The 10,768-nt window shown below is 31.6% G+C and overlaps 1 protein-coding gene across 2 annotated transcripts; it reads left to right on the top strand.

Moving 5' to 3' along the window:
- Positions 1-1,780: 1,780 nt before the first annotated feature.
- LOC114412767 (pyruvate dehydrogenase E1 component subunit beta-2, chloroplastic-like) lies at positions 1,781-5,685 on the top strand. 2 transcript variants are annotated; one of them, XM_028376796.1, is made up of 4 exons: positions 1,781-2,332; positions 2,430-2,536; positions 2,644-2,684; positions 4,489-5,655. In XM_028376796.1, the coding sequence occupies exons 1-4, from the start codon at positions 2,236-2,238 to the stop codon at positions 5,459-5,461; spliced, it is 1,218 nt and encodes a 405-aa protein (XP_028232597.1). In that variant the 5' UTR covers positions 1,781-2,235; the 3' UTR covers positions 5,462-5,655. The 2 variants fall into 2 exon arrangements, with proteins under 2 accessions (XP_028232597.1, XP_028232598.1); XM_028376797.1 differs by having other exon boundaries at positions 1,785-2,317; positions 4,489-5,685.
- The last annotated feature ends 5,083 nt before the right edge of the window (positions 5,686-10,768 follow it).

Below are 10,768 nucleotides of genomic sequence, written 5' to 3'. Positions count from 1 at the left end.
AAAATGCATGCAACTAATTAAGAGTTACGACAATTCATCGAAAAATTTGAACATTCATTTTTGTTCACTAAAAACTCCTTTATTTATAGGTTCATTGCATGATGGATAGAAAGCATCAGAATACGTGGAATTTTTTTTTATTATTATAATTTTCGTGCTTTGACGGAGGAACTTAGGCAAACTTTAGACTACTTTTGTTTTTAGTCAAGTTGGGAATTCACGAATTTGCACGGATAGGTTCCAAATCAAATCAAGGAAGTATAATTGACCAATGATTTTTTTTTAATCAGCAAAAGTGATGATGTATAGTTGGCAATGGAATTCCAACTTCAACTAGCCATATTAAGGACATGTGTTGTGGATAAAAATGGAAGGAAAGGTTTTAAATTCGTTAAATATTTTATATTAAAGAGTTTAATTTTTGTATATTACCATGTTAAAGATTTTTTCATATTAAATTAATTAAAGAATATTTTAAATATAATTTTGAAATAATAATTCTAAAAATTAACAATCTTATCTTACATAACAATTTATATTTCAATAATGATATAAAAATCTTTATTCAATCCACATTCTAATTAAATTCTTAAATTAATCTCATCCTCCAAAGTTTTTAAAGTAAGGGGAGGTAATGAGGATTATAAAATTAAAATTCATTTTATATTTTAATTCTTGAAAAATACATTTGTCATTCATTTACTATTCAGGAATTACTTTTATTAACTTGGTCCTTTAAAATTTAATTATTTAATAATTAGGGAGCATTTATAAATTTTTATAAAATTTATTTAAATTTAGTTTACGATTCTTATAAATTTATTTTATCTTATTTTAAAAAAAATGATAATATTTTTATTAAAGTATTTTTTATAATATTTCAATAAATTTCATGGTGTGATAAAATTCTCATGTTAACAAGCACTTTATTAAAGACCAGGTGTTTTTGTTTTAAATTTTTGTGAAATTGATTTTAAAATGTTGAATGTGATTATGTACAAAAATTAATTTGAATAAAAAAATTATACTAATATGTGTGTTATGATGTATGAAATTTATTTGAAATAAAATCAAACTCCCGTTTAAAAAATATCATTGTTAATGATTAGCATTTCCTAACCAACATTATTAAATTTACATGATCTGTACGATAACTTAGAAAACAAAAAGACTGCTTTTCTGGAGTTTTAAATATGAAAATATCTTGTTTGCAAGGGAAGTAGTGTGTTATTCAGACGCTACACAAATTGAGAGATGGAAAGCACAAACAAGGGGAACAAATGAGCAGTGATGACCAGAAAAAAAGGCATGCAGTGTGAGGTCCCATGCCTTATAAGGCCCATGCTTCCCTCATCCCATATAATTTTGAGGATAAATAGTTAAATTAGTCCCTATGATGTGATAATAAATTAATCCTAAAAAATGAAAAATATTAATTAAGTTTTTAAATATATAAAAAATATGATAAATTAATCTTTTCATAAAATTTGTGAGATTATTTTTTTATTAAGGTATAATATTAATGATTAATTTAATAATAAATTATATTTTTTAAGATTAATTTGATATTATATTATAAAATTTAAAAATTAATTTATCATTAAATTGTTTACAATACTAATTTGAATTTCTCATCTTCTAATGATCAATTTGGCAGTGTCTCATATTTTTTTTAGACGAATTTAATCATTTATCCTTTAAAAAAAACTGAAAATTTCAAAAATATCCGGTGCCCCTTTTTCTTCTTATTTGCATAGCGTAATCTCATTTCCTTCGTGCAAAAATACCCTGCGACGGCCACCACCACCATAGCCACTTTTTTTGTTCGTCCCTGTATGTTCAAGATTTCTCACATCTCGGCCTCATTATTTGTTTAGATCCGGATTAGAGAATCCGTAAGTGTTTGTGTTTATTCCGGACTGTGCGTTCCGTAACATGGAGGTGCATGTCGAAATTGGTGAGGTGCAGGAAGCAACGACCCCACTATAAACGGGGTTAAGTCCAATCAGAGAAGGCAAAGGCATCATCGGTGATGGAAACTATGCTCACAAGTGACAGAGTAGAAGCAAAAGATTTTAATTTTAGTAATAACTAACATAATAAACTAGGTGAACGTAACTGCACAGACACAACTACTACATAAATCTTACCTTAATTTCTCCGCCCACTTCCCTCCTATAAATAAATCTTCCATTCTCTCTCTTCATTTCATCTCCATCTTTCTTGGGTGATCCAATGGCGACCCTTTTCCAGGGATTGGGAGTTGTGAACCCATCATTGTCTTCTTCCAACTCCAACAACTTCCTGCTTCCTTCTCGTACATCCCTCTCTGGTTTGCTTCTTAAATTTCTTTCCTTTTTATTTTTTCCCCTTCAAATTGCTTATTGAGATTTTAGTTTCGTTCTGTGTGCAATAATTGATTGGTTCAGAGAGAAAAGATGGCATATTTGTAGTCAGATCTGATGCAAGGGTAAGCAGCAAGGTTCTGAAGGCCGGAGCTCGCAAGCATGAATTGTTGGTTACTAATGCAGTCGCAGTAAGTTATCTCATGACTCTCATTCCATTCCCTTCCCTTTTTTGCAGTTTGGTTTGGGATCAATGTTGTCATCATGTTTGTAATTTTTGTTTCTTGGTTGTTTATAGACAAAGGAAGGCAGTTCTGCGGCTTCTACATCAAAATCTGGGTATGTCTCTTTTTCTAATCACTTGCTAGTTGCTTTTGTATTTCCATGTTATTCAAATTTAAGCATTTTAAATTTTTTTAATGTGAGATGAAGCTATGCTGCTATGTTTAGTTTCTTTTCTCTTTTGCTGATTGATTGACTTTATTTTAGTTAAAAACTGTAAACCAATGGTTATGTTTCACTTTTCCTAATTTGGTATTGTCTACAAACACTTGGCCTATGGTTGGATGGGTAGTGGAAATGACAATGCATTTCAACATAATAGAATCTACATACCTTTGCAATTTCATCTTTTTCCTTATTCATTCCAATTAAGGATAGGTTTAGAGTGTGTTTGGTATACTATACATGAAAATGGAAGCATGGTAAAGAAGAGAAAGTCAAAACAGTGAAACTTGGCCTAAATTCCCATATTTACGGATGAGTAAATAATGTGGGGAACTGGCTGCCGCTTCATCCCATCATCAGCACATCTTTACCCTTTGATAAATGAGATAAAAGTAGGTCCAGATTGTAGTTATAATGTAATTAGTTAATTTAGTTTATCTTCTGGTTTGTTTATAAATGCTTCTTGAAAGTACAAAATGATGCTGCACAATTTTATTCCTTTCACTTTTTGCTCTTAATTTTGTGATGAATAAGAGGGCATATTCCATCAGAAAACAATACGACACTGAAACAAAAGAACAGACATGCTTTATAGAATTGACTGTACAAACCTTTCCCTGTATGCCATATTAACACAGACTGAAGACATCCTATTCCTATGTGTTAAAATATCTAGAGGATTTCTCATAATCCACATATCAAATAGGAAACAAATATGAAAACCACTCGAAAGAGATAATCCTAGATACTTTAAGATATTCTATGATAATGATGTTATGAGATGTATCCTAGATATTGTTACATGTTTATGTCCAACCATTCATGCGCTTCACCCAGCAACGTAAGCTTTTGGGGCAATTACATGATATCAAAACTTCTTTGCAAGTGACGAGTTTGATTCTTTTTTCTAAGTATAATTTAATTTTCAGTGCAAGGTAGGGTGGCCAGCTTTGAAAATCATTCACGTGTTCTTGCCCAATATTTTAAGCTTTTTGAATAATTGTGTACTTGTCACTTTACAATTCCTTGTAAGGCAACAACTCATTGTCCCATGATACCGGCAATACATCTTATTCTTGCTAAGATTAGTAACAATATCCATACAATGTTTATCTTTGTTCTCAAGAGTCAAGACTCTTACCGTTTTTCTTTCACTATACCAAATGTCCATAAAAGGTAATCAAATTATAAGGCACCACCTCTCAGTTCAGAGACAGGCTTTGACTGACCAAAACTAGGAACTGACAAACAAAAATAAAAAGAAATGAGATAGACAAAAAAATAATCTGGACTCCCTTATTTAAGAACCAAAACAGATAAGAATGCAACAAAGGATTATATTTTAGATAGATTGATGGATGAAGAGTCTCAAAAAAAGATTGTTTGTGATTGGTGGTCTCTTGATGTGGTACTTCAAAACTTTTGTGTAGAAAGCCTTAGGCAAACTCCTTGTAGGGTGTAAACCAAGGATCAGATTACCTTGTTACGGTCAAAATTTAGGGATGACAACTTCTTTAGGTCTGAAAGAGTAACAAAAAAGAGTTAAGGTGACGATGGTTGATAACTTTCAGGATGTTCTAGTGACATGTAATTCAGAGTTGCTAAAATTTTTTTTTTTGTTTGCTATTGGCAGCACTGATTGTGTGAGTTATGACCAATGATGATGGAAATAACCATATATGCATTTTATTTTTAGGCATGAACTTCTCCTTTTTGAGGCCCTACGTGAAGGTTTGGAAGAAGAAATGGAGAGGGATCCTTGTGTATGTGTCATGGGCGAAGATGTAGGTCACTATGGAGGATCCTACAAGGTGACTAAAGGCCTTGCCACAAAGTTTGGGGACCTTAGAGTTTTGGACACACCTATTGCTGAGAACTCCTTCACGGGCATGGGCATTGGGGCTGCCATGACTGGTCTGAGGCCAGTTGTTGAGGGCATGAACATGGGATTTCTACTTCTGGCATTTAACCAGATTTCTAACAATTGTGGCATGCTCCATTACACTTCTGGAGGCCAGTTTAAGATACCAATTGTCATTCGTGGACCTGGTGGAGTTGGGCGGCAACTTGGAGCAGAGCACTCGCAGCGATTGGAGTCATATTTTCAGTCAATCCCTGGAATCCAGATGGTGGCTTGCTCAACCCCTTACAATGCCAAGGGCTTGATGAAAGCTGCAATCCGGAGTGAGAACCCTGTGATTCTTTTCGAGCATGTTTTGCTTTATAACCTCAAGGAGAGAATTCCAGATGAAGAGTATGTATTGTCACTTGAAGAAGCTGAGATGGTTAGGCCTGGGGAGCATGTTACAATATTAACGTACTCCAGGATGAGGTATCATGTCATGCAAGCTGCTAAGACACTGGTGAACAAGGGGTATGACCCTGAAGTAATTGATATCAGGTCTTTGAAACCATTCGATCTTCACACAATTGGGAACTCGGTGAAGAAGACACATCGTGTGCTAATTGTGGAAGAGTGTATGAGGACGGGTGGAATTGGGGCTAGTTTGACCGCTGCTATTACTGAAAATTTCCATGACTATTTGGATGCCCCTATAGTATGTTTATCCTCTCAGGATGTGCCAACTCCTTATGCTGGCACATTGGAGGAATGGACAGTGGTTCAACCTGCTCAAATTGTGACTGCAGTTGAGCAACTCTGCAAGTGATTGCTACAAAACACTAGCAATTAGGATATGGTTTTTGGTAAAGCTATTGTGCTTGTCAAATTAAGCTTGAATTTTCATCATGACTTTCTTTTCCTTTTATTTCTGAAGTCTATAGCCCGTAACTTTAAATTGTTGTTTAATTTCTGATAATCTTTGCAATTTTTTTTAAAGAGTATTTACAACTGCCAACCCAATCCAAATCTTTCTCTACTTGTTCATCTGCATCATTTGTGTGGTGTGTGTAAGAGTTAGACAAAGCCTTAACTAGGGAGATATTTGTAGTCAGTGCTGAACTGCTGAAGCCAGCAAATATCTGTTCTTGTTTATTTTGAATTAACTCTTTTGGATGTAGTTACAGATTTTGAATATGCTATTCTATCCTAGTGTTAGGCTTCTGAGTTCTCGTGTTCTAATTGGAAGTTTTCGTGTCAGTTTCATATATTATATATAGTTTAGTTAGTAATAGCCGTGGGATTGCACTACTGCTAAATATTCACCTGCACGGAACAGCTGAAATTTTTGTATTCACCTAATATCTTTGGAGTTTAATACATATGCACTAATAGTTATCCAATCACAAATAACCATTTAAATTATTTTAAGATAATTATTTTAAAAGTCAATAAACTTATCATATATGTGAGGTTGTGATTGGATGATTATGTAAAACCTTTTACATTGTTAGTGCATATTCTTTTTTCTCATATCTTTATGTGTATTTATCATCTTGACGATAACATTTGAGGAAATTTGGTATTTGCTATTATGCTTCAATTTTTTTTACTATTGCTGCAACTACTAACTTTTAGCACTTCATCTGGCTTATGTGCATGAGAATTTTATCGTCCATATGTACTAAATTCCTATTACATAGCAGCTCAATGCTCCTCACCAATGACAAAATAAAACAACCATTGAAGAACACGAGTTGTGTTAGAATTAAGGGACTTTGCTGTGAATATGGTAATGATAGTTGTTTGCAAGGTTGTCTCAAAGCCCATATTTTTTTGGTATTGACTATAGACCATAGATATTCTCCTGCAGAAATAATTTTGTTTGAAGCAAGTAAAACTACTATAGATAACAAAGTTCTTCTTGTGTATTTAATGTAACTTAAAACTCAGAATCCAAAATTTCTAATTAAGTTAGAATATACTGTATGTCCTATAAGGTTTTCTTTATTGTTCGAGAAGGCTATTGGACTAGACAGCTTTTATGGGAATAATGTAACAAAATGGGTTGTTGGGCTTTGAAATTCATTGATCATTTTGTAAGTGGAGGGTAGACCCGGGGATCCTTCCACATTTACCTGCATTTTAAATAAATCTTGGTACCTGGTCTCATACCTATGCGGATAATAATTTTAATCTTCATCTTCATACCCATATTTTACTTGTATATAAAGTTAATAAATTAATAAAAAAAATTAATTAAAGCAATTACTACAAGTAAATTAAAAATTGATTCTTAAATTTTAAAAATATAACATTAAAAGCATTCACATGTAATATTAAAAATAAGTAAGTATAACATTGATTTGTCTAAACTCAAGTCATAAATAAACATCACAAAGACAATCATTTAACATAGTGATTCTTAAAGTTAATATTTTAATTGTTTAACAAAAACTTTAATTAAACTTGGACATCATGTAATGATGAGTACTCTCTAAGGCCAGGCAAAAAAATATATATTGAAACTAATTAACTTATAATTATATACTATACTTTTTTATATAAAAAACACAAATAAATAGGATATTTGACCTCATCATCATAATCAACTTTTTCATATTTTTGCAAATATTTATCTCCTATGTTTATATATTGCTTTGGTCCACTAATAACAACAGAAACTAGAACATTACAAGAAGACTAAGGATTAGACTATCAATAATAACAATTAAAATTATCAATAAAAGATTAATCATAAATAAAGGGATTAGATTTAGAGTTCCCCTCCACTATTTTCTATGTCTCTATTACTATTAGATTATTAGTCACAAAATTAAAAAAAGCATAATTATTTTTTCACAAAAAATTATATATATATATATATATATATATATATATATATATATATATATATATATATATATATATATATATACCCCTGTACTTAACCCCAATATGTGGATGATTACTCTCCTCACTGATATTTTTGTGAATACCCATAAAATCCAGGTGCACTTTAGCATCCCTATCACCAAGTCTATTAGTAAAGTGGAACCTTGGTGAATCAGAATCAAGCTTCAATGTTTTCGCCTTTCCTTTCCTTTTGTAGTATAAGAAATTTAAATATAAGACATGTGAACCAAAACTATGAAAACCAGTTCTAAGATATCAGCAATGAGGGGGAAAGTACGTAGATAGTTGACGGTATATTTTGGGAAATGTATTATTGTATGTGGCAATTAATTATTTGACTAAAGTACTGAAAGTTGGCCCAAATTTGATGAGGTTTTGTTACCACTTGTTGCTACTTTAATTGAATGAAAGATCAATAAACTTGGAATAATAATTTCATCAAACAAATCAAATAGTTGCAATAACATAGTAGTTAGAAAGAAGCCTTGGGGTGTCAAAGCTATATTTTACTTGAAAAGTACCTTGGCAATGAGCATCGTTTAACAACGTTATATAAAGAGTTAAGATATTCATCAATTCTTTACGCACAAAAAGTTTGAAGCCCATGTTCAGTCCAAGTTCTGGAGGCCTATATGGCGTATGGGCGCTTTGATATAAATGATGCACTTTAATGATATGCTAAGTGATTGTGATTTGCGATTGCGAGGTAATTGAGGAAGAGTAATAATTCTTTCTTATGTAGCCTGAGCTTCCATCAAAGGATCAAGATTAAAATTCTATTTTTTTTATCTTTAAAATTTTAATTTTGCTTCTAGTATTTTGCTATGCATGTCTTTTAATGAAAGCTATTACTTTGGGCTTCTATAAAGTGGTTCATCATTAGCTCTTTCCCCTCCCCCCCATTTCGCATAAGACATCCTCATACTCTTAAGGTGTACTATATTATTTAATATTAGAATCATTTTTGGATAACATCATTTTATATTAAATTAAAGAAATGATACTGAGTTAATATGATTTTAAAATCCATCAACCATGCAATATAGTTTGGTTTAGACTGAACATCATTTTATATTAATTCCATTTGTGATTCCCCTCAATGTTAAAAAAAAAAAAAGTATTAGTAAAATTTTACCTGAATACCGAGTTTTTTTTTATACTTAATTTGCTTAGAAATTGTCAAAACAATTCAATTCTGTATAAGCACTATATATATATAACGGTGCTTTCTATATGTTGATCTAGGTTAAGTGAGCCTTATATAGGGTTTATGGCACACATGTACATAACTTATTCTGCTCTGCTTTTAACAATAATAATAATAATATTCTTATTATATTGACATGACAATTGAGATTATTATTATTATGATTATTTTGTGCAAAAGTGCCTGAAACTAACAGAGTTAAAAAGCTTCATCCTGTGTGACTAGCGCAATAGTGACAACTAAGCTGATGAGGTTTGATTACAATTAATGTTTCTAAACATTTGTATGCAGCCACACTTCGAGTCAAATTCAAAGGGATATGTTTTCCTTTTACTATTTTTTGTTTAAAAAATAAAAAATCAGCGTAACAAGAAGGCAAATAAATTTGTCCAGAGAAAAAAAATATCCTGGAAATTGTACGTTATTATATATATTCTTCATATCTTCTCCTCCTGTCGGGGTTTCTCTTATAAAGAATTGGTTTTCTTGTTTCTTTGGTGGCACTGATCGATCAACATATAGTCCTTTTATTAATTATTTGATATCCAACAAACTGAATTCCAACATAAAAGGGAGGACATGAAAATAATTCTTTTTAACCTACATGTGAAAAGTACATGATAAATAATACATTGCAGCGAAAACCTGACTCTGAATCGAGGGCATGGCCGAGACATGCTGAAACATGTTGTCGTGGATTTTGTAAATGTGCATGCATGTGGTCTAAAAATAATTGGAGCATTGCTGGTTATTAAATATACAACTGGGCCAAAATAATTAATATGCATGACACATCAGGGTCTTGGAGGTCTATTAATCAACTGAAATAGTAGTTAATATCTTGAGGCCAAAGATGGCTACCCTTTTCCGTTTTATTGGCAACTGCTTTCTGCTAGGTGGGCATTCAAATCTAACCATGTGGAAAAAATGATGGAATAATATTATGATGTGATTTAAGTTGTGGCAGTACAGGTTTGGTTTTGATATGTCTTTTTGGATAAATTTTTAATATTGATATTATCAATGAAGCATCATTTTCTGGCAATTGTGCGTTCCATTCTGGGCCACAAGTATCGCTTAACAGGTAAATAGTCTCATTCCACAATATGATCTTTGGAGATTCTCGTCTTAGAATTGGAATTCAATCTCCTCGCAAAGAAACAAAAAGGAATTGGATTTGAACCTAGCTACTTAGATTACAAATGTTTCTATACCGTGGTTTTCTGTGGAATTCATGTTCTGAATTAATTCTCCAAGTCGCATTTTTTCCCCTTCTTTTTTTAAAAGCATTTGCATTAGGCTAAAACTGAAGTAAAATATATAGCATTGTGATATGCAATATCTATCAGTAGGTACAGAATATTAAATACTCCAAAAAAAAATGGATCAAATTTCATTTAATTTTCGCGGGTCCAAACATGCTTCATGATGTTTGGGTCCATGACCACATTAACCACCATATTAAAAGAATATGCTTATCGAGCATTTATTCAGTTACATGCGCAGAATGACATGCTGGCGCGGGCAGCAACAGAATTTCGACCTAGATCTTTGTAGGTAACTTTTCCTAACGTTATTATATATGTAGCCATGGGAGTTACGGAAAATATCTAGTAAGAAAGGTGAGACAAAGTTAATCTAATTAATTTTGGCCACACAATCATACAATCAAACATGAATAGTCAAAATCATTTCCTCCCTCTCTCAATATATATGTATTTAGTGAGATTCTTTTTTATGAGAATGAAAAAAATAAATATTAATTATTAAGTTTTATCATGAATTTGACAAAATTAAATATTTAACTTTTTTAAGTGATTATCTGACTTCTTTTTTGAAAATTTTATCATTTATATACATTCTCATTTTAAAAGTATGAGAACTATAAACTAAGTCATACAACCGTAATGGTTGTGATAATTAAATGTACTAGTAATTAGTAAAAACAGTTAACTAGTGTAATTATCTTTTAATCTCTATATTTGGAGTGTTAGTAAAACGGGTTTATATGCG

The sequence above is a fragment of the Glycine soja genome, chromosome 5 (assembly GCF_004193775.1).
Source record: "Glycine soja cultivar W05 chromosome 5, ASM419377v2, whole genome shotgun sequence".
Lineage (NCBI taxonomy): Eukaryota > Viridiplantae > Streptophyta > Magnoliopsida > Fabales > Fabaceae > Glycine > Glycine soja.
Note: the sequence above shows the minus strand (reverse complement) of the source record. Positions and strands in the feature narration are given on the sequence as shown.

Bases quoted from the DNA above. Each gene is read 5' to 3' on its own strand.
- LOC114412767 (XM_028376796.1), top strand. From the start codon at position 2,236: ATGGCGACCCTTTTCCAGGGATTGGGAGTTGTGAACCCATCATTGTCT. The intron at 2,537-2,643 runs GTAAGTTATCTC...GGTTGTTTATAG, and splicing joins TGGTTACTAATGCAGTCGCA to ACAAAGGAAGGCAGTTCTGC. The intron at 2,685-4,488 runs GTATGTCTCTTT...TTTTATTTTTAG, and splicing joins GCTTCTACATCAAAATCTGG to GCATGAACTTCTCCTTTTTG.